Genomic DNA, 25,550 nt, shown 5'->3' on the forward strand with positions numbered 1-25,550 from the left:
GGTTATGTTATGAGTTTTGAGTTTAACAATGTAACCTTTTTACCCTAATATTGAGATATTTGCCATTCTGGCCGGTTATCAGCTGTTAAAAGAAAGGTTCAAATGGTTGAATAAATCAAAATTTGAAATTTGGAAATACAAAGAGTTAATATGAAATTGTGGAAGAACAGGAAAATCAGCAGCTAGATAAATAAATGTGACAAAAATAATTTAAAAGTTTCAAATATGTTTATTTCCAATTTTACAGTTGAATATTGGCAGCATGTGAATAAGAACATTAGCATTGTAACACAATTTCCCACATACAAGTGCTCTCTGACGCCCACATCAATGATTGGTCATGTAACTAACTTGTTAAAGGCAGAACACTCAGTAAGAAATACAACATAGTTTCTACTTGGAAAACTACCCGTCCTGGTACCTATACTCATTTCCAGATAATGAAGATAGACTTTTCTGAATCTTGCATATACTACACAATGTTTTATGGGGATCCTGTGACATCCCATGCTGTTAAACTGGAAACTGAGTTAGTGTTAACACAGCTTTGAACAGTATTTCAGTTACATAACAGAGTTCTAGGTTACTGCGGCAGGAAAGCCTGAGGTGATGCAGGTCTTGGTGAAACCCATGCACACCCATCTCTGTACAATTTTACATCCACTTCGGTGAAAACAATTCCTACTTTTCAAACATTTCTTTACATAAGAAAATATTACTAAAGACTTTGGGACCAACCATTTGATATTCTGGGGGATTTTATTGAAAAAAATAATCATGCCGAGACAGTTGAAAAAAGAAAGAACTTGCCTACCACAAAAATTATGCTGTTGCAAGGTGTTTTTCTTAACAAAATAATCAGGCTCATAGTTTTTAGATAAAAACATATCTGGTCTTGTAGATCTACCTTAAACAATATCTAATCAATACAAGTCCCAGGCCCCACCAGAACATACAATGGTTGATCCCTTAGACAGTCCTTCAAGTAGAGATCACTCTCCGCAATTGTCTTGACACTGATTCTCCGTCCTGAGGAAAATCCACCTTCATGTTGAACCACTGGAGTCTTTTACTTACATAGTCTTGTACAAATGGGAGTCTTGTACTTACATAGCCTTGTACAAATGGGAGTCTTGTACATGTACTTACATAGCCTTGTACAAATGGGAGTCTTGTACTTACATAGCCTTGTACAAATGGGAGTCTTGTACATGTACTTACATAGCCTTGTACAAATGGGAGTCAATTTCTAAATTTGGGAGTCATAATTTTCTTTATACTAATATTGTAGCGGACGGAAAAAGGGGACATTCCAAGTTCCCATTTTATTATAGTTATTTCAGTCTCGTTTATTTCTGAAGTTTGTTTCAAACAACTAGCGAAGTAGTGGTCAGTATTAAAAAATACTGTAAATACTCAGTCAAAACTTAGGTTTCCTTAGCAAATTTATTGCGTTGGTTATGACTCCATTCAAAAACTTTTGCGAGCATTTCAGGAAATTATTATGTCAAATACGCATGGATAACGCGTTTTGTAAACCACTGACAGGTGTCATGCAGTCTGCGCAAACAGTTGGAATAAACACATACTCACTTGTACGTGCAGTGCATTAATCAGTAGGTCTCCTTATCAGTTGGTTTACAAAAAATAAAATGACAAAAAATAAAATGACCGAAACTTCCATAAGAAACAAAATGACTTTTAAGTATTTTTTTGAGGCAACCAAATTGATGTTTGGAGGACACAACCACTACCACTGACAATCTGATGGCGATCAAAACCCACGTCAACTTCAGCTGCAAAGATGTCAGTGTATATAGGAAGATGATGGCATCTCCTACAAGACACGGAAATAATCAACTCAATGTTCTGTTAATATTAAACATATTTTTATCTTATTCACAAGTTAATTTTTATGCTGAAATCCTAAACATTTTTTCCACCACCAATATTGGCCTTTGGGCCAAGTGTTTTGTAAACCAACTCATGAAAAACAAAAGATCTGTAAACACTGGCATAAATCTGTGGTTCATCATTAAGGCATTACAAAATCTGAAACATTTCAATGTCATGTTAAACAATACCATTCATGATACGATACCTGGAAACCTTTAACTAATTATCTATGATCACATCAGTGTAATGTTTCATGATGGATTATGTTCTGCAATACCCACGAAGCTCAGGTCTGTGTCTGTGACGGCAACACCACACAAATAGTAACTCTTGATGAGGTCAACTGCGGCCTCGATTGGTCATCCCACCTCAGGGGTCAGGTCATTGTTTTCACATGCTGACCCATCTTCCCGAGGCAAGTGAGTTAACTGACTATAAAAGTCCAGTTTCCACCCTTGCCGAACTAGGCTGGTATTATGGAGTTACATTTTGGCTGGACTAACAAGTCTACGCATAGTCCAATCAAAATCGCACACTGAAATCGAAATCCTGTTCGTAAAGGGTCATGCAGATTTCTGTCGACTGCAGGATTTGCAAAGCATGTGCATCGCTAACTCGTTGTCAACAGATATTTTCTAAATCTTTTCATTCTTTTAAACAAGGTGCTCGCGTGATTTGATGCACTTCGCGATGTAAGACTCGTTTTATCACAATATATATCTTGATTATCAATCAGATCGTCTTGACTGGGCGCCACCGTTTTGTTTGAAGCAAATGCAAGTGATACGAGAGGTTGAATCTGATTGGTCAATAGGAGAGGCATAGAAAGGACATAGCTCGTAATAGCCACTGGTGGCGCTACGATCTAGCCCAGTAATTCCAGCCTAGTTCGGCAAGGGTGGAAACTTGACTTTTAAAGTCAGTTAACTCTCTTGCCACGGGAAGATGATGCTGACCTCGTCAAGAGTGATTATTTGTTTTGCTATACCGAAAATCACTTTAATGTTTATGAAGCCTTCAAACCATACTGTTTCATCACAGTAACTTAGCTGTGAACAGCAAAATGTTTTCTAGCAGACAAATCTATATTCATCATGTGACAGGTCAACACTGATCATGTGACGAGTCAATATTTGATGTCAAGTCAGACACGTGATTTGGGGGTCTACATTGAAAAGTATTGTTTTGTCACATGGTACGGATTAACCAATGGCGTTGTAAGATTCTTAACAGAGTTATAACAAATTACAGTGACATGATGAGCATAGCATGGTGGGACGAAACTGGACCTATGTGTTTTGAGCAAACACTTACCACTGTGCTATCACCAATGCATTTATGTGGATTCATATCCTAAATGTGAGAAAGTGGAGATGGATTTCAGTACGGAATGACAGACCAAGGTTCATAATCTGGGATTCAAACCCACTGGATCCTTGCATCCAAGGGACTTAACCCTGTACAGTCAGCGAGGCAGGGACCTTTAACCTCTTGGCCACAAATGTCAGGAAGAGGTCGACCTCTATGACATGACATCAATACTGATGGTGGAGTTCATATAAAAAAGAACATGATGAATAATACAAACACCGTGTTTAGGTGATTATTGCACTGGTGTACAATTACAAGATGATGAATGGCTTACAACGGGAAAGAATAGCCATGGATGATAATTCAGACCTCAAAGTTGCCACTTAAATGGTAGCCAATGCGACCCAAATTTCAATTTGTCAACTGTCTAAAATTCAGAAGTACCAAAATGGCTACCTTGAAAAATTTCTTGTGGCGACTAAACTCTATTGCTACACGTATGTAGACACAAAAATAAATAACAGCTGATCTTGGAAAAAACATCTGCTAATAATTGTACATGCAAATAATTCCTCCTAAAGTCGACAATGATCAGAAATACAGAAATATTAATGTAATTAGTATTTTATTTCAGTTGACAATGCTCATTGGATAAGCAAGAATATACATTGTACATATCATAATAGTTATTTGATAAAAGATAATTTCAAATGCTTTTGGCTACCTACAATATTGGCTTGACTTCTTGATTTTACCACTGGCTACCTGGGAAAAAAATACTTGCAGCCATATGGCTAAACTTTGAGGCCTGTAGTTGCAGATGTATGTGGATCAAAGCAAGCTTAAAAGTGGTATGATGTGATGAATGAAAAGCATATAAAGAAAAGACAACATTCTGGACACATCAGTACCAACAATTAGAGTGTCACCAGATTACAGATTTTCTAAACATTTATAAAATATGTTTATTAAGGCCATAAAGAGATTGTAGCGCTAAGGCGATCGTAACTCTCATATTTTAACATAGACTTACAACTGTCTCAGTGCTAGGATTGCTTTGTGGAACCTGGCCCAGACATAAAGGTTCTATGTTTTACAGATGGGTGGGTTTGCCCTAAATTGTTCTTTTTAAATGAAAAGCACTTATTTGGTAAAACTATTCTGTTTGTATTTCATTATTTTAGGTACTGTACCTCATCATGCCTCAAATCCACCCTGACAACCAACTGTTTCAACATCGATATGTAGAGAATCTAAGCTTAATGTTCAACCTTATGTGTGCGTGAGCATGGATATATCTGGAACTAGCTAATGATTGGCAAGATGTTTCTGTAGCAATGAGTTCTGTGTAATATGCATGAGCAACAAAATCAGGTGGTGAGTGAGTCCCCCCACGATGTGCATCATGTGCTCCTCCCATTGGCTTCAGTCTGCAAACAGAAGGAGCAGAATCAGTGAGTACCAGCAGCATTAGCCATTGCATATTGTTTACAGGAGCTGTAGGCGCACATTAAGGCCTTTATTTAATTTGGTTAGCGGATCATCTGAGTCAAAATACTATGAAAATTGAGAATTTTGTTTTTTAATTTTTATGTTTTAAAAATATTTTTACCACTGCTGATCTGAAAGATTTCGGTATTAGAATAAAAAAATATATTCCAAGAATCCTGCAAAGTAGTAATAAGATGACTTTGACACTAAAACTTTGCAAAAGGAATTGCTTCTGCAAACATTTCCTTGAGAAACCAGTGTTGACACAATCTCATTAAAATCAGACCTTAGTTCTCGCAACCGCTAAACAAAGATCTGAAGACATCCCATTAGGGGTCACTTCAGAATGACCTTTCATCCGACCAATCAGAGCATCGCTTACCAGATCATGAAAGTGACAGTCGGAACGTGATTTCTAATCATGCAACCTCGAAAACTTTAACACAGGGTATTCCGAATGATAGTTACGGGTTTAACGACCGAATCCATACAATCATTCCAGAATGTTCTTTTGTTTAGGTTTCAAATTTGTAATCGAGAATTTGTCAAAATATGTTTCGAAGCGTAGTCGCCAATTTGAAATTTGTGCCGTAAAGCAAAAGAAAGCTGTCTTCTGATTGGTCAGTCATAGTTCCCGCAAGGTCAGTCTGACGTGACCCGTAATGGGATATCCTCAGATCTTTGTTTTGAGGTTTCTGATTTGAATGAGATTGGTGTTGACAGTAAGGGGATGTAACATGGTGGGAGAGGGGGCGGCTGCAGTAGAGAGGTGGCTGCAGTGGAGAGGGTGGCTGCTATAGAGAGAGTGGCTGCAGTAGGGAGGTGGCTGCTCTAGAGAGAGTGGCTGCAGTAGGGAGGTGGCTGCTATAGAGAGGGTGGCTGCAGTAGGGAGGTGGCTGCTATAGAGAGGGTGGCTGCAGTGGAGAGGGTGGCTGCAGTAGTGAGGTGGCTGCAGTGGAGAGGATGGCTGCTATACAGAAGGTGGCTGCTATACAGAGGGTGGCTGCAGTAGAGAGGGTGGCTGCAGTATTGAGGTGGCTGCAGTATTGAGGTGGCTGCTATAGAGAGGGTGGCTGCAGTAGAGAGGGTTGCTGCTATAGAGATGGTGGCTGCTCTAGAGAGGGTGGCTGCAGTGGAGAGGGTGGCTGCAGTGGAGAGGGCGGCTGCAGCAGAGGTGGCTGCTATAGAGAGGGTGGCTGCAGTAGAGAGGGTGGCTGCTATAGGGAGGGTTGCTGCAGTAGAGAGGTGGCTGCTCTAGAGAGTGTGGCTGCTGTAGAGAGGTGTCTGCTATAGAGAGGGTGACTGATTTAGAGAGGTGGCTGCTCTAGAGAGTGGCTGCAGGGGAGAGGTGGCTGCTATAGAGAGAGGTGGCTGCAGTAGAGAGGTGGCTGCTATAGAGAGGTGGCTGCAGTAGAGAGGATAGCTGCAGTAGAGAGGTGCCTGCAGTGGAGAGGGTGGCTGCAGTAGAGAGGTGGCTGCAGTAGAGAGGTGCCTGCTCTAGAGAGGGTGGCTGCAGTAGAGAGGTGGCTGCTCTAGAGAGGGTGGCTGCAGTAGAGAGGTGGCTGCTCTAGAGAGGGTGGCTGCAGTAGAGAGGTGGTTGCAGTAGAGAGGGTGGCTGCAGTAGAGAGGTGGCTGCAGTAGAGAGGGTGGCTGCAGTAGAGAGGTGGCTGCTATAGAGAGGGTGGCTGCAGTAGAGAGGTGACTGCTATAGAGAGGTGTCTACTATAGAGAAGGTGGCTGCAGTAGAGAGGTGGCTGCTATAGAGAGGGTGGCTGCAGTAGAGAGGTGGCTGCTCTAGAGAGGGTGGCCTCACCTTATCATGTTTATGAGCTGATGGTTCTGTGTCCGGTGTCAGCCAGGGCGCGGTCCTTGTCTTCACCTTCCCGTCAGTGGTGCCGAAGTACACCATCTTGGCCATCTTGACGAACAGTCCAGTTTCAACCACCCCTACAACAGACACACACAACACTGGCATCATGTTTTTCATTACTTGGTTTAAGAATCTGCCAACTGTAAAAAGCAAGAATGAGAAAAAATTATATTCCTGTTCAAAACTTGTCTATTTTGATCACATTTATGACAAAATAAATCACAGACTAAACTGTACATGTACCATACAAAATTCATGCTACACTTCACAAAATGCCAAATTGAAAACAAAGACTTAAAATGTTAATTTTCCCCATCCTACCTATCCCACTTATTTCACATTAACATACAAGAGCATTCAAAGGTGTTCATTATTTCTTCCACCACCGACTCAAGGCTCTGAGAAACAACCATCTGTAAGCCGACTACCGGGTAAAGAAGGTCAGGGCTACTTTTAGTCGGGATACTGGAATCATGGATGAGGCTTACCTGGAATAGTAGTGATGGTGAAGTTGATCTTTTCCCAGTCATAGGTCTTCGTTTCGTCAAAAATCCAGTCCAGGATCAGGTTTCCATTGTCAGTCACAACTGGTCCCTGTAGGAAAATACTAGGATGAGGCTAACACACACACAAAAAAATTCTCCTATTTTAAGCTATCCCTTGTTTTACAAATGGAAAACTTAGCACAGTACAAATACAGGAAAATAATATAGCTGCAAAGCAGCAATGGCGGGCTCCAAGCTATGCTGTGCACAAACGTCCATGTTCGAATCCTCAAAGGGTTTCCTTGTACCAAATCCCTCAAATGTAGGCACCACTTGTAGGGTATCGCCGCTACGAAATTGTCATGTGCCGGGGTGTCCAAGTCTGTTCTTACCCCATTTCCGACCTCAGACATGTTCGAATCCATTAAGGGTTTGCTTGTACCAATTCCGTAACAAAATAGTCACCGAAATCGCCACAACGAAATTGGCGTGTTCCAGGGGTGTCCCAAATATTAATCAAATATTACCACCAAAGATGTTACTTTTAGCATGCAACCAAGAACAAAACAATAAGATGCATATGGCACACTAACTTCATGAAAACTTTCAATAGTTTCTGTGGGGAACCTTACAAGATATGATCTTTAAAGTAAAGTTTCGGTGAAAAAAATGTTCAAAATCAAAATCCAATAGGTCCTTCGATTTAAAAGATATCCAAAATCGGCTAACAGAGTTTGATGTGCTATGTATGGAGACCATTCTCAGAAAGTGTGAAAACATTTCATGCAATGGATATAGAGGAGTATGCATTTAAAGACAGGTACCCAAAAGACAATGGTAAAACCTTGAATCCAATATGGCTGCCAAACCACGTGACCAGTGACCAAAGTCAAAGAACATCAAATGTCAAGCACCCAAAGCAGCAGACACATCTAAAGTTTGAAAGTAATTGGACAAGCGGTTGCGAAGCAATTGGGCAAAATATAGCTTTTAAAATTGCTTATTTTTCAGTTATCTGCCCTTGGTCTTTGGGCCTACGGCCTTGGAATTTGTGTGGTATCTGGTACGTAAGTATCATGATACACATACAAAATTTGAATGGAATCGATACAGTGGTTATTATGCTAGCTCTGGTACAAAACTCGGCGGAATAATAATAATATTAAATCGAACGATAGCACTGGGACTCTTCAGCTTTTCGGCTTGGTGACTCTTAACCAGACTGTAACTTCTTTGTCAGTGGAGCTCCAGTCAAATGAATGAGCGTTCTGAGTTCGTCAGGGTTTATGTCGTATTGCTGAGACAAAGTGCCAAACCTGTTTCCGACCTCGTCCATGTTCGAATCCTCAAATGGTTTGCCTGTACCAACGCCGTCAAATGTAATGAACCGCTTGTCAGACATCACCACGTGTGTCCCAGTGTGTTCTTAACCGATGTTTGACTTCGACCATGTTCGAATCCTCAAATGGTTTGCCTGTACCAACGCCGTCAAATGTAATGAACCGCTTGTCAGACATCACCACATGTGTCCCAGTGTGTTCTTAACCCATGTTTGACTTCGACCATGTTCGAATCCTCAAATGGTTTGTTTGTACCAACGCCGTCAAATGTAATAAACCGCTTGTCAGACATCACCACGTGTGTCCCAGTGTGTTCTTAACCCATGTTTGACTTCGACCATGTTCGAATTCTCAAATGGTTTGCCTGTACCAACGCCGTCAAATGTAATGAACCGCTTGTCAGACATCACCACATGTGTCCCAGTGTGTTCTTAACCCATGTTTGACTTCGACCATGTTCGAATCCTCAAATGGTTTGCCTGTACCAACGCCGTTAAATGTAATGAACCGCTTCTGAGACATCTCCACATATGTCCCAGTATGTTTTTAACCCGTTTCCGACCTCGAATCCTCATGTTCGAATCCTCAAATGGTTTGCCTGTACCAACTCCGTCAAAAGATAGTCACCGTTTGCAGGACATCACCACTACGAAATTGGTGTGTGCCAGAGTTAACCAGAGTGAAGCATGGGTTGCTGAAGTCCAATTCTAACCCTCATCTTCAAGGGCAGCATACATACTGCAAAAGACACTTGACGGTCAAAGGGAAATAACCCTAGGTTTTCTGAGCGATGTATTCGGTATTTTGTCCATATTACCACCAAGCGGTGTTACTTTTAGCATGCAGCCAAGAACAAAAGATGAGCTACATGTGTCCGACTAACTTCATGTAAACTTTCAATAGTTTCTGTGGAGAACCTTACAAGATGTGATCTTTATATAAAGGAAAACTTCGGTGAAAGAAATCATCAAAATCAAAATCAAACAGAGCCGTCACTAAGACAGATATCCAAAAACGGCTAACAGAGTTTGGTGTGTTATGTGTGGAGACAATTCTCAGAAAGTTTGAAAGCATTTCATGCAGTGGATTCAGAGGAGATAGTATTTGAAGACAGGTACCCAAAAAACCCTGTGAAAACCTTGAATCCAATATGGCAGCAACTAAAAAAGATATCCAAAATCGGCTAACAGAGTTTGATGTGATATGTATGGAGACAGTACTCGGAAAGTTTGGATGCATTTCATGCATTGGATTCAGAGGAGATAGGATTTGAAGACAGGTACCCCCAAAACCCCGTAAAAACTTTGAATCCAATATGGCTGCCAAACCACGTGACCAGTGGCCAAGATCAAAGAACAGAAAATGTTAAGCACCCTAAACAGCAGACATGTGTAAAGTTTGAAAGTAATCGGACAAGCGGTTGCGGAGCAATAAGGCGAAATATATCTTCAAAAAATACTTGTTTTTCAGTTATCTGCCCTTGGCCATTGGGCCTACGGCCTTGGAATTTTTGTGGTATCTGGTACCTAACAACTTGCACACACACACAAAATTTGAACAAAATCGAGCCAGTGGTTAAACTGCTATCTCTGGAACAAAAAACGGCGGAATAATAAATAATAATAAATAATAAATCGAACGATTACAATAGGGCTCTACAGCCTTTCGGCTTGGAGCCCTAATAATGTTGTTTGATTGAAAATATTTTTATTTTGAACAAAATATTGTCCATATTTTTTTTTAAACTTTTTTTTGGTGTCTTTTTAAATAAATGTTTCATAATTGCCTATCAAGCACAGTATTAAACATTTTTTAATATACTTTTGGTCACCAAATTAGGGGTTAACCCAAAGATTTTAGGAAAAACAAGAGAAATTGTTTGGTCTGGCCTGAAAATTAACCTAAATTCAACCATGACATGTTTTTGATTCTGTTGATAACGATCTGATCACTGATCAATGTTAGAAACTGATATTTCATCAACTTGTGGGCTACCGACAATAGATTTGAATGTACCAATCGTTGATGTGTACATTTACAATATGTTGGTGTTACATCTGAATGCAACATCTTGCAACTCAAAGATTTCTTTGTGTGACATCAAACGCCCAATACATGAGAACACACCAGAATAACAAACATCTTAGGTGATTAAAAATGCCAACAGTGATAAGTTTAATGTGTCCGATAGATCCTGGAATGTGATTATACTTTGGCAATGGCTGCCAATTGTTCAAAACAAATGTCTCCTTTTCCAAGTTGAGTCTGACATCACTCTCTTTCAGGATGCAGGATGTAGACTGTCACCATGGTCCTGTCACTGTCAGGCTTGTGTCAAGGTGACCTCCTTCCTGCATTTCCTGTTTTTGTCAGCCGAACCAACTCAACAACTTCATCACCATCCCATAGCTAGCCAGTCCCTCTAGCTGTGTTTCTCAGTCAACACAACTGACCCTTACAACTTCATCACCATCCCATAGCTAGCCAGTCCCTCTAGCTGTGTATCTCAGTCAACAGAACTGACCCTAACAACTTCATCACCATCCCATAGCTAGCCAGTCCCTCTAGCTGTGTATCTCAGTCAACAGAACTGACCCTAACAACTTCATCACCATCCCATAGCTAGCCAGTCCCTCTAGCTGTGTTTCTCAGTCAACACAACTGACCCTTACAACTTCATCACCATCCCATAGCTAGCCAGTCCCTCTAGCTGTGTATCTCAGTCAACAGAACTGACCCTAACAACTTCATCACCATCCCATAGCTAGCCAGTCCCTCTAGCTGTGTATCTCAGTCAACAGAACTGACCCTAACAACTTCATCACCATCCCATAGCTAGCCAGTCCCTCTAGCTGTGTATCTCAGTCAACAGAACTGACCCTTACAACTTCATCACCATCCCATAGCTAGCCAGTCCCTCTAGCTGTGTATCTCAGTCAACAGAACTGACCCTAACAACTTCATCACCATCCCATAGCTAGCCAGTCCCTCTAGCTGTGTATCTCAGTCAACAGAACTGACCCTAACAACTTCATCGCCATCCCATAGCTAGCCAGTCCCTCTAGCTGTGTATCTCAGTCAACAGAACTGACCCTAACAACTTCATCACCATCCCATAGCTAGCCAGTCCCTCTAGCTGTGTATCTCAGTCAACAGAACTGACCCTAACAACTTCATCACCATCCCATAGCTAGCCAGTCCCTCTAGCTGTGTATCTCAGTCAACAGAACTGACCCTAACAACTTCATCACCATCCCATAGCTAGCCAGTCCCTCTAGCTGTGTATCTCAGTCAACAGAACTGACCCTAACAACTTCATCGCCATCCCATAGCTAGCCAGTCCCTCTAGCTGTGTATCTCAGTCAACAGAACTGACCCTAACAACTTCATCACCATCCCATAGCTAGCCAGTCCCTCTAGCTGTGTATCTCAGTCAACAGAACTGACCCTTACAACTTCCCAATGCAAGGGAATTAACTGACTGTAAAAGTCCAGTTCCCAAGCGGGAATTTTGGTGTTACATTTTGGCTCGACTAGCAAGTCTTTGCATAGTCTTATCAAAATTGCTAATGCACCAGATATCAGGTTTGTAAACAATATGGATTTCAACAGAACAAAACAATTGTTTCTCTGAGAAATACATGGTACATTCGAGGGTACAATTCAATGAATAGGCAAACTTGTCTTCCCACGTTCTTTCAGTTTCCTACCAATCCACTCCATTGACGCAAGTGAGTTAACTGACTGCAAAGGTCCAGTTTCCACCCATTGGACAACTAGGCTGGAATTACGGAGTTACATTTTGACGGGACTAACACATCTATGCATAGTCCAATCAAAATCGCGTAACAAACGAGACATCCGGTTTGAAGATTTTGGTGTAGTATTTGCAAAGCATGCGTACTGTCAGCTGGGCATCGACAGACATTTTGCAAATCTTTTCATGTTTTTAATCAAGGTGCTCACGTGATTTGATGCACTTCGCGGGGAAATACTGTTTTATGACAACATAGATCTTGATTATCGATCAGATCGTCTTCACAGGGCGCAGCCGTTATGTTTGAAGCAAATGCAAGTGATATGAGAGACGGAATCTGATTGGTCAATAGGAGGAACATAGAGTGGACATAACTCGTAATAGCCACTGGTGGCGCTACGATACAGACTGGAAATTCCAGTCTAGTTCAGCAAATGCGGGAACTGGTTTTTGGACTTAGTTAACGCCCTTGATTCAGGAAGATATCATCCTAGCTGTGTTTCTTGGTCAACAGAACTAACCTAACAACTCACCGCTTTCTTCGACGCCATTCTGAGGTTAGCTAACCCTCCTAACTGTTTTTCAATCTTCAACTTGATCGGCTTGTAAGCTAGTGGAATCACTTCAATGGAGACACCTCGCTTCCACGTGGTCCCAAGCTTGTCAACATCTTTCCTGTATGAGGCAGATTCAGAGATATACAACACACTAAGGCTGAAACACTAAGCAACAAGAAGGATGCATCACCCAAGTTGACAAAATTTGATTTGTTTGGGTCAATCCCTTTGATAAAGAAGTACAAAATGTCAAGTTTCCTTTCACGGATTGTATTGTGCATCATATTGCTCACTTCCATGAACACACAGCCCTCCATATTGCTCACTTCCATGAACACACAGCCCTCAATACTGCTCACTTCCATGAACACACAGCCCTCAATACTGCTCACTTCCATGAACACACAGCCCACAGCCCTCCATATTGCTCACTTCCATGAACACACAGCCCTCCATATTGCTCACTTCCATGAACACACAGCCCTCAATATTGCTTGGATCGATGGTCATGATGTCAATCGCTGGATTCTCTGGTCCAGACTTAAGTAGTAAACATTTAGTTCTTTATTCGTAATATTTGACCTTAATTGCGTAGTTTTGTCCTTTTTTTCAACTTGGTATTTTTTCACCGAATGGCCGCCCATAGTATCCCAAATGTGTAGATCCGATGGTCATGATGTCAATTGTTTGGTCCAGACTCAATTATTTACAGACCGCCCCGTAATACAGCTGGAATATTGCTGAATGTGTCGTTAAACAACAAACAACAAACAAACAAACAAACAAACAAAACTTCCTGGAAACACCACCTGCTACAAGCCCATGCCTGATTTTACCTGGAATCTGCTACAACGATGAAGTCGCGGGCACAGGAGGCCACGATCTTCTCCTGGGTGAGGCACCCCCCGCCTCCCTTGATCAGGTCCAGGTTCGCGTCTGCCTCGTCCGCTCCATCGATGGCCACATCCAGCTGTGTGCAGCAGAAACAAGGCAGTGAGGGAGAGTTCAGTTACAATCTACAGAAGCTCACTGCAGCTTGCAGCCATTACCATAGCACAACCACCGGGGCCAAACTGGCAGTCACAGCAAACCTTGGAGCATCATCCCTCCATCAGTGGTTACATAATGATCGTGAGGATGTATTGATGCACAGTATGATTGCAATACATTTTGCCCAATAATTTAAGTTGCAAATATGTTGAAAAAACGGCACTTAAATCTTTAAATACAAGTAGACTACAAACAAGACACAAATACGTTTCCTCTAAATCTGATCTTTCACTTTGACACACTACCTCTCTGCATCAAGATATGACAACCCTCCACAAGTGAAATTTCTGATCAGCCAATCAGTGTGGTGGCTTATAAATTGGAATGAGCGGAGCAGTATCTTATTTCTGTATCTTGAAACAGAGTGCAGACAGACAGTTCGAAATGGAGATTATAAAAACCATACAATGTTGTGGATACTTTACACCTTGTCTGACCGTCATGAAATCGACACCAGGCAGCAGTACGACTGAGAGATCATATGCGCTTTGTGTGACTTTTCTTACGTTCAAACAAGTTTTTAATTGGGGAGACTGGATTGTGCATTTATTTGGACTTTTTTCTATTCTTGTTGGCAGATCTGTGATCCAATAAATGCGAAAATAATGGTCTTGTCATGAATGTTACGCATAAACCTGTTAACCATAATGAAAGTAATTATTGCCCTTGGCATGAAGCCAAATCTGTATTTAGAGGAGATGTAATAGAATTACAACATAGCAGGTTTGGATGATCTACAAATACAATACTTAAAGAGTTTATTCCAGGCCAGAAAACAACATTTCAGAGTTATTATCCTTACTGCCATTAGGATCAACCTGTTCATGTGTTGCCCAGTGTGTCGAATGTTGTGTAAGCTGGCAAGAGCTGTACACGTCAATAACCAGCCCACTCACTGCACTGGTTCAAGTACACACGATCAGTAAATAAACATCTGTCAAGATATACAATACGCAAGCCAAAAAGGCTATACTTTTGCTGAACTACTTGTTTTTTTATTTTGTTATGCCTATTTGTATGGACGAGATTCAGAGTTCAATCAATCAGTTCCTTACTGTATGAAAGCAGAGCTTTTGGTGTTGTGGGTATTTTACCCATGCATTTTAAAATCATTGGGTATCAGTAATTCTGGGTATTCAAATTTCTGTTACCCACTAGTTTTTACACATATGGGTATTTAAGTTAAATATTTAAAAACACTATTCATCTAGTCCCTGCAAACTGGTGTTGTGTGGGTTCGAGAGCTTTATAGGACTCAAAAATACCACGATACTTCCACAGGAAAGTGTGATGGCAAATGATCATGATGTAACTGTCATCGTGGATTTTGGCAAGGTTGACGGAATGCCCATTTATAATTTCAAAATAAGTTGCTGATTTGCTAATTGAATACGCAGGGTTACTTCACAATACTTTGATGATACGCACAAGTTTTATTTATGTAGCGTTTCTGTAATGTTCGTTGCATATTTGATATGCTTGGATTTTATTTTACTGCATATTTCTGCATTTCTGATGCGTATTTTACGCAGATACGCAGCTTATCTGGAGCTCTGTGAAAGGCCACAGGCCCATATACAACAGAGTTACATCACATATTTTTTAAGATACAAAGTCAAGGTCACAATTCACTTCGTAACAAAAACGTATGATGTATGTCCAAAGCCAGTTGATGTTAGAAGATCCTTGCAGGACAGTAATGAAGACATTACTGTACTGTAAGTTTGATCAATAATATTTTGGTTCAAGCAATGTTTCGAACGGATGATAATTATCATATCTTGAACATTCTTAATATCAGAGTTATTTTGCAAATGGAGATATATTATCATGATTATGTGTATTTGCTGCAGCTACTCAGCCTGGCCCTCCGGAGCTCCGTCTCACCTCCGAGTTTCTCTCCAGACTCCCCAGCACCAAGTCATGCTCCTGGATCAGCTGTTTGGCCTACAATGTAACACATAGTCCCCTTTGTAGTCCTGTATATGTCACAGAGAGTTTGTTTGTTGTTTACACCGCACTCAGCAGTATTCCAGCTGTATGTTGGTGTCTGTAGGTAATCGAGTCGGGGCCAGACAAACCAGTGATTGATGGCATGAGCAAAGATCCATGCGGCCCGGGTACGATGTCAGGCCATTAACCAAGTCACGGAGTCACCTCTCATGACCATGGTTTGCTAGGGAACGACTCTAACTGGGCATCCCTACAGAGCTACAAAGAATATGTATAATCTCAGAAATCCGGGAAATACACTCCTACGTCAACGACTTAATAATGCATAATATCTTCATCCAACACTGTTGATGGACCCATTCAATGCAAGAAGACAAAGTCATATATGCGTTATATCCCCCGCCCTGTATATCATTTTCAAAACTCTAAATTGTAATTCCAAAACACTATTGCAAACAAATTTAAACATTTCCTGAATTAAAGAACGATACTTTGTTTGCTTACTTAAGAAATAAACGACTCCTGGTAGTTTATTTCTTATGTGAGCATGGTGAATTTTAACATTTTTTCCCAGCCCTTTTAAGGCATTTAATAAAAATGCACAAGCTTGTGTGTGTGTGTGTGTGTGTGTATGTGTGTAGTATTCTGACATGCACTTTTTTTTATCCGTGTGTGTGTGTGTGTGTTTAGTATTCTTACATGCACTTTCTTCTAAAGGTGTGTGTGTGTGTGTGTGTGTGTTTAGTATTCTGACATGCACTTTTTTTATCCATGTGTGTGTGTTTGTTGGTGCTTGTTTGTGTGTGTGTGTGTGCGTGCGTGCTTTCGTGCGTGCGTGTGTGTTTGGTATTCTCACAATTTTTCATGTCGATTATCTGCACTTTTTAACCCAATTTAACTGATTGTCGTATGTCTCCCACTTTTGGATGCAATTGTTCGGCCATAGCATATATCTGCTTCATCCAGCTACTTAAATGGGGAACAGCTCACTAGACACTTTCCTCTCAAGAAAAAAGTAGTCAAATTAACAATGTGATCAAGTTGTGAGCGACATTCGAATCTCCAGCAATGACGTCATGATAGAACAATGTATTATTATGAAAAAAACTGTTCTTCATTGTTCTTTGCGATTAACCATGTAGCTGTCTTATACTTTTTTCTTCACACTGCATCATGAGCTATGTCCCACCCTGTCACACACTGCTCCAAGTCATTTCAGTGGCCTCTCACGACCAGGGGTTCTATCGTACCCAGAACTACAACAGGGTTGTATCATGTATCATGTTTTATGTGCTTACACCTTTTCATGGAGAAATATTGAACGGTTTATGAGCAATGCTCCGAAATCGAAAAGAAGTCACAGCATGTTTCTGTATCCTTGGCAGAACTTCACTTAGTTGGAGGAAAATACTATCTGTGGGCAGACAGAGTAAGTACCTGGAATGAGGTCGGAATGCAGACAAGATTGAGTTTTTCCTCTTTAACTCTTTGAACTGGAAGAAAACAATACAAAAGCTGCAATATTAATTTACACATTGGACATGCTACAGTCAAACAAAACATCAATTAATAATTTCATCAAATATCAGCTAAACCATATAAACACAGGTCCACCTTTATTCACAACTTTGTTCCCCCTGAAATGTGTGGGTCATCTGATACCCACTGATGGCCGACAGGCTGCACACACATGATCAATGTATCACTCGTGTGTTGCACACACTTTTGCCGATGTTCAGTGTCTGCGCAGGCCTGCATGCGTGCGTGTGCAGCTGCTTGTACTCTCAATTCTATGAATTCCTATGAAAAGGATATATAGTATACAAGTAAATGGAATTTAACTGAGCATGAAGGATTATAAAAACCATATTTTGTAGGGCTGGCTAAAATGATCGATAATTGGAATTATCTTTGATGTGAAGAAATATTTACGATTATCGACGTAAAATTGTTGTCATCGATAAATGCTTACACAAACTATTGTAACGAAATAAAGTTTAGATTTTCCTTGACCTGTTAGTGTCAATCATGTCAATTGTCGAAGAAGTATAGCAACTGTTTTTGTTATATCTCAAAATGTCAACAAAATAGTCCATGCATGAATGTGTCACTGCTCACAAGTGGCGTGAAATATGTTGATTTCTTTTGGGACTTTCTTGCACATTCGCTTATAGTTACTTCTCTGATGTTGATTGATACTTGATCAATATTTTGTTTGTGATTATCGATCTCTATGATCTATTTCGATAGCCAGCCCTTATCATGCTTATATTTTGAAATCTTCCTCGCTTGTACTACTCCAGGCTAATACCGGCTTAATACTACCCCACTTTTATACCATGCCGCAGTTTAAAATGGATATCCATTATCCAACATAGACACAGTGTACTGACTCGGAGCCAACCAGTCTTTGTTCAAACCCCTTAATCCTGAGTGCCAGGCAAGGTAACAACAAGTACACTCTTTTGATATGATGTGGGGATCAAACCCCGCCCTTCTCCTTGTCAGAATGATGCTCTATCCACTACACCACGGAGGCCATCAAAAGCCATGACAAACAAAACTAGCATTTTAACTGGCCTTTTGTCCTGTATATTAAACCTCCATATGTTGACCTGTCTCACGCTTGTCATGCTACACGGAGCATGCTGAAGTATCACACACCCTGCCTGCAGACTGACACAGCTCACAGATTCCCGGTTCTCATCATGAGTCGGCACAATTGACTGGAACACATCCAGACACTGCCCTCCCAGCAAACCACAACCTTATATGCAGAGTCACTGTGACACAGAGCTTCTCCCATGTAATAAAGCTGCTGTTACATCGACACAAGAGCTGTGTGGTGTGCTACTCTCACCGTATTGCACGTCCAGATCCTGTTCATTTCACACAGTAGAATATGTTCATCGTAACTCAATCTGTCAAGTGTACACCATCTGCATGATGTGTGAGATTAACAAGTGATCTGTTACATACTACATACCACTAACATTTGCTAGGGATTGTGAGGTATTCCATATATATATCAAACTAGAAGAGTTCAGAGTATACATAGAATATGAATTAGGAAATGATTTGTTTCCTTAACATGATATGAATTAGGAAATGATTTGTTTCCTTAACATGAAGCTGCACTTGTTCAAATTGGTAATACTGACAACTATTTGTCTGCCAACATCTAAGTGATTCTCTCACCAATCTGTCACCGTAAATCCCAACCTGAATGCTATGAATACCTAGGAAAAATTAATTAGTATACAAGTAAACGAAATTTCATTAAGTGTGTACGATTTTAAGAAGTTTATTTTGAAATCTTGACTATAGCTCACACAAGGGAACATCGATGCACGGTCCAGTGTTGTTTGTTGTTTTACGCCGCACTCAGCAATATTCCAGCTATGTGATGGCGGTCTGTAAATAATCGAGTCTGGACCGGACAATCAAGTGATTCACATCATCAGCATCGATCCAAGCAATTGGGATACGATGACATGCATCAACCAAGTCAGCGAGCTTGACCTGTTAGTCGCCTCTTACAACATGCATAGTCGCCTCTGAAGACCTATTCTACTCTGGATCTTCACGGGTCTCAGGGTCGACTGACATAAGGAAGGATTTTATATTATGTGGCTTACGTATCAGTCGTAAACATTTGACTGGTGACAAAAATTCAGTTGAAGTCAATTTGGGATGGGAAGTAATGCTTTGGAAACTAATTGAATAAACATTACCGTGATACTAAACATGAATAAACAAAACTATATATTTTGAGAGAAAAAAAATTCAGAAGCAGTGTAACTGAACATGCTGAAAAGAGGCCTAATATACTAGTCAACATTTGATAGGGATATTCTGATCTTTCCAAGGTGCACCAAACTAACTCTCACAATATGTCAAGCTTATATTAAAATAAAATGACATATCTGATTATCCTCATCAATTGCTGAGTGGTATCTATCACTTGCTACAGTGAGTGAGTGGGTGAGTGAGGGAGTGAGAATTGTACATCACATCGGCAATATTGCAGCCATATCGCAGTGGATGAAGAGATGAAGTTCAGATGGAGATGTGTATGTACAAGTATGGAGCACATACAGTGTTCAGTATACATACTGCATGGGTTCATGATGTGGTGGGGCAGAATAGATGTTGGATTCATTAAACTAATATAGGCACTTTGACAGGCTGTGGGTTTAAACTGGGGGTGTATTTATAATATAGAATATAAGGTTTATGTATTCTCAGAGTCCAGTTTGTTACGTACAGTGATCCCTCGCTACAACGCTACCTTTGGGTCCAAATAATTGACGTTATCGATGATCAGCGGTTTAACAAAGGTGGAGTCGTAGGTGGTAGATGACCAACAAAACAGTATACATGTTCTGCCTACCTAACACGATCTACGTTGCACGTTTCAGAGTTTCAAAGAATATTAGAATAGAAGTTATTTATGATTCATAGCTTAAAATATTTTCTATCCAGTATTAATATGCGCTTAAAAAAACCCCCAAATTGTGTCCCTTCAGCGAATTCAGTTGAATAGTTGAATAGACAGGTATAACAAACTTTGTCAATAAAAGAATGAAATTTGATATAAAACATCACTAGACATGATGATTTACCATTTAAAATGTATTTCCTGCTCTCCAAGGCACTGTTTTATATGCAGAGATTAAGATTACCGTGTGTGTTTTCTCGTAAACTAAGAAAGGAAACAACAATCAGCTGTGCGCACGTTTCCCCCGAAACTAACGGTGATTTATTCAAAAAGTACCCAATGATACAACTTCGAAGAATTTTGATGCAAAGGTCAGAAGAAATTGTATCTGAAATTATTACTTTATCAGGAATAATATATTCCAATATCGTGATATTTTAGTTGCAGCGTCTGCCATATATTCTTAAAATAATTTAAATTAAATTAAAATTTAAATTATAAGAACCACAAGCGTCAAATAGTCTGTTTAATGTCAATATAAAATGTATTGATAAACCCCTGACCCGTACGTACAATGTACTGACCAGTACGTACAATGTATTGACCAGTACCTACAATGTACTGACCAGTACGTACAATGTACTGACCAGTATGTACAATGTATTGACCAGTACCTACAATGTATTGACCAGTACGTACAATGTACTGACCAGTACCTACAATGTATTGACCAGTACGTACAATGTACTGACCAGTACCTACAATGTACTGACCAGTACCTACAATGTATTGACCAGTACGTACAATGTATTGACCAGTACCTACAATGTATTGACCAGTACGTACAATGTACTGACCAGTACGTACAATGTACTGACCAGTACCTACAATGTATTGACCAGTACCTACAATGTACTGACCAGTACCTACAATGTACTGACCAGTACGTACAATGTATTGACCAGTACGTACAATGTACTGACCAGTACGTACAATGTACTGACCAGTACGTACAATGTATTGACCAGTACCTACAATGTATTGACCAGTACGTACAATGTACTGACCAGTACGTACGATGTATTGATCAGTACCTACAATGTACTGACCAGTACGTACAATGTACTGACCAGTACGTACAATGTACTGACCAGTACCTACAATGTATTGACCAGTACCTACAATGTATTGACCAGTACGTACAATGTACTGACCAGTACCTACAATGTACTGACCAGTACCTACAATGTATTGACCAGTACCTACAATGTATTGACCAGTACGTACAATGTACTGACCAGTACGTACAATGTACTGACCAGTACCTACAATGTATTGACCAGTACCTACAATGTACTGACCAGTACCTACAATGTACTGACCAGTACGTACAATGTATTGACCAGTACGTACAATGTACTGACCAGTACGTACAATGTACTGACCAGTACGTACAATGTATTGACCAGTACCTACAATGTATTGACCAGTACGTACAATGTACTGACCAGTACGTACGATGTATTGATCAGTACCTACAATGTACTGACCAGTACGTACAATGTACTGACCAGTACGTACAATGTACTGACCAGTACGTACAATGTACTGACCAGTACCTACAATGTATTGACCAGTACGTACAATGTACTGACCAGTACGTACAATGTACTGACCAGTACGTACAATGTACTGACCAGTACCTACAATGTATTGACCAGTACGTACAATGTACTGACCAGTACGTACAATGTACTGACCAGTACGTACAATGTACTAACCAGTACGTACAATGTACTGACCAGTACGTACAATGTATTGACCAGTACATACAATGTATTGACCAGTACGTACAATGTATTGACCAGTACGTACAATGTATTGACCAGTACATACAATGTACTGACTAGTATGTACAATGTACTGACTAGTATGTACAATGTATTGACCAGTACGTACAATGTATTGACCAGTACGTACAATGTACTGACTAGTATGTACAATGTATTGACTAGTATGTACAATGTATTGACTAGTATGTACAATGTTTTGATCAACTGTGGGTGAAGCCACCTGGTTGGTGTTTCCTTGGAGTGAAAGCTGTCAACATACAACCATCGGTTGTCCCATCTGGGGGTCGACTAGAAGTAGAACAGAGGTTTCCACTAACCAGAACATAGAGGGTGAAGCAATCAGACACATCCGCTGCCTAGGATATAAGCCACCTCTACCAAGCCGCTAGTTAACTTTGGTTAAGTCTAAAACATATATTGGGAACTTCTGAATTCAAATTTGTAATTTTTACAGAGATTTGCTGCAGACTTGGGGCCCAATATCATAAATATTAGCATCTGATGAGGTGTAGATAAATCCACACTATACATATGAAGCCAGACAAATACTCTCCACTGTGATGGAGGTGATGCATATCAGTGCAAACAAGAGTCACACAAACATGGCCTTTGACATGTACGCTGACCCAGACATGCAGACATCATGCTTACCTATCCTCTCCACTGCAAACACTATGGTAGATCCGCTGCCAATACCAATCACTTGGTTGTCCTGGAAACAAACAAAATGTCACTCAACTCTGTGATTAGAAAACAGGAGGCACAGGCGCTGAACAAGAAAACAGCAATACCTTAGGCCACTGCTCCACCCCATAGAGTACAAACAGAAAGTGATTACCGTATTCACTTGGACACTGAGAAAGTTGATGATGGTGGGGGGAGCTGCTTATCAAAACAAAAAACAAAACATTAAATTCCGTCCACATGTTGAAATTATGACCTTTTTGATAAAAGTTAAAATGTAATTATATTCCTGTTCCACATGTTCTACAACGCTATTTTCTGTTAGAAATTTGTACTGCAAATGAGAACATATTAATGGTCATGTAAACATGGTAAAGTATTGTCATATTGGGTACACCCACAACATGGAATTAAACTTTGTGGGGGGCACTTATTGGAGCAGGGTACTTAATATGGCGAATATGGTATGCGTGGGTTTTATAGTCTAGTATTGTCAGATTTAAGTTAAACGTTTTCCATAAAACAAATAAGTGGATTGTGCTTATTTTCAGGATTACAGTGAGCACAAGACACAAATTTATAACACTATATGCCAACGTCATGCTTCGAAATAGCAACATATCAGGATCACTCACTTAGCAAAACATTTAGCATGAAAACACCAAAAATATTACGGTATATCATTCAACTTTCCCAAATAAGTTTACCTCATCTGGATAAAACCATCATGTTAGTCTCCAAGAACATTATAATTCTTAACATGTTAGTGTTCAAATGTTTGAGCAAACATTCCTACATTGTTCATATATAGGCTTGAAATTAAGGCCTTAAAATTTGTGTATGTGTGGAGGGGGTACAACGACTGACAAAAAATACCAACTGATGTTAGAAGAAAGAAAATATAACTTTTGACAAAACATTTTAGCTGATGCTGCTTTACAACATGATACAGTAGGTGAAATGAAAAACATGAGATTTTATCAGTGCTGAAAGAACTGGTGAACAATATGTATTAAAATCTTTACCCTAAGTAAAATCAACCCATCAATTATCTTTTTATAAATGTACTTCCATGATCATGATGATTTTGTGACCTGACAGTTTGTTTTTCACTCATAATGGCGGTACTAATCTAGAAGTTGAATATCCTTTAACACGTTTTAACTTCCCTTTTTGACCACAAAAATTTAATATTTACATTTACATTTTGTAATCCATTTTTTAAAAATAAAAAACTGTAAGGTAACCCTATTGCCAGGTAATGCCTGAAAAGGTGTCAACCTCATTCCAACTGTCAGCATGGACATGAAAACTGGGTCTCCAAAGTACGGAAACTGCTTTGCAAATATGGTTTTGGTTATGTGTGGGTAGTCCAGTCAATTTATAACAGAAACTACTTCTTATAATTATTTCACCAACGATGTAAAGATGTATATTTCCAAGAGTGGAACCATGAAATATCCATATCAAGATACCTAAAATTCTACTCAATGATTAAACATGACTACAATCTCGAGAAATACTTATTTATCAATAATGCAGGCTTACGGAGACGCCTGACAAAGCTACGTTGTAATATTCATGGTAGTGTAAATTCTAATAGAAAGTACCAAATACCAGATACATCTTGTCATTATTGTAACACACAAGTTGAAGATAAACTCCATGTCGTGTTGGTATGTCCGGCTTACAACCATTTACGTGTTAAATATTTTCCAACTTATTATTATTATCAACCAAATATCAGGGTATGAAACTCCCAAAAATTTCAGCCAGACCACAGGACTGGCTAGCTGAAATACTTGCCAGCCCTGACCAAAACCTGCCTGCCCACTATAATCATATGTTTCTCAGGATAAGCTAACGGGGTTTGTTTTTGGTTACATTTTATCATTCATCTTTACATGTGAATTAATGCTTATCATCGGGAAATATTTTGAATATTTTCACATATGAAATATAACCCGAGCGCCGGGCAGGGGGATTTGAAAATCTGGCAGCCCGAGTTGAAATCAACCCGTCTCGGACGGTCGGGCAGGCAGGTATTTTGAACACTGCAAATATGTACAAATTTATTAACTTGTTGAACATGGTTGATTATGACAAGTTACTTAAGCTCTGTATTTTCCTTGATAAAGTCTTTAAAATAAGAAATAATATAATTGTATTGTGAAAGAAAATAGAATCCTGTTAGTGGCATCGTATCATTTTATTGTCCCATATTTTACACATGTTGTACGGTTGGCCTTATGGCCATTTATACGGAATAAATGACTTGACTATTTGTTTAACTGTATCACTTCTAATAACATGACATGACTACCACAAAAGCCGAATGTCTTCTTATTTCTCATAAACTACCAGAAAACCACATATTGATACATGCAGTAATTACGAAGAATACCAACTAACGATATCTGTTCCGTTAAACCGTTGTTAAAATATACAAATACAAGATCAGATGAATATTGTTCTAACATGTGGTAGGCATTGATAACCCAAATTGTTTTGACATGATCCCCATCAGAAAGTCACTGTCACACATCATATCACTGTCCAAAACAAAAATCTAAATATACCAAGAGCACGTGCATTGAAACCCTTGTGAAGTGCACCTCCATTTAAAGGTTTATCAACAACAAACTTGTGTTACCCTGATGTGATCGTTCACTGCCTGGACAGCTGCAGCGCGCTTGCCTGTTGTGATTCCGTCCTCCATGGCCTCTGAAAACGATCGTTTTCCCATTCTAATTAAGTATGATAAGTATAAGGGGCGGTCACATGAGCGGAATAACAAATTTCTCACTGGTGAGATTAGTACGCGACACATGTGTGCTATTCAAGTCGGAAGTGACCTTTGAT

At 39.9% G+C, this 25,550-nt stretch overlaps 1 protein-coding gene across 1 annotated transcript; it reads right to left on the reverse strand.

The window, feature by feature from the left end:
* Window positions 1–2,717: 2,717 nt before the first annotated feature.
* On the reverse strand, window positions 2,718–25,545 carry LOC124123692 (ribose-5-phosphate isomerase-like). Its single transcript, XM_046486859.2, has 9 exons — window positions 25,342–25,545; window positions 22,656–22,716; window positions 17,148–17,203; window positions 15,645–15,704; window positions 13,544–13,677; window positions 12,684–12,825; window positions 7,057–7,162; window positions 6,512–6,645; window positions 2,718–4,637 (listed from the first exon to the last, which is right to left on the reverse strand). The coding sequence occupies exons 1-9, from the start codon at window positions 25,516–25,518 to the stop codon at window positions 4,611–4,613; spliced, it is 897 nt and encodes a 298-aa protein (XP_046342815.2). The 5' UTR covers window positions 25,519–25,545; the 3' UTR covers window positions 2,718–4,610.
* Between the last annotated feature and the right edge of the window lie 5 nt (window positions 25,546–25,550).

Source organism: Haliotis rufescens, unplaced genomic scaffold, assembly GCF_023055435.1.
Source record: "Haliotis rufescens isolate VD_foot unplaced genomic scaffold, xgHalRufe1.0.p SCAF_39, whole genome shotgun sequence".
In the NCBI taxonomy this organism is placed as follows: Eukaryota; Metazoa; Mollusca; class Gastropoda; order Lepetellida; family Haliotidae; genus Haliotis; species Haliotis rufescens.

Coding starts and splice junctions, on each gene's coding strand:
- LOC124123692 (XM_046486859.2), bottom strand. CDS start 25,518: ATGTGTCGCGTACTAATCTCACCAGTGAGAAATTTGTTATTCCGCTCA. Junction 17,204..22,655: donor GTTTGCAGTGGAGAGGATAG/GTAAGCATGATG, acceptor GTTTTCTTCCAG/TTCAAAGAGTTAAAGAGGAA. Junction 13,678..15,644: donor GTCTGGAGAGAAACTCGGAG/GTGAGACGGAGC, acceptor TGCTGCACACAG/CTGGATGTGGCCATCGATGG.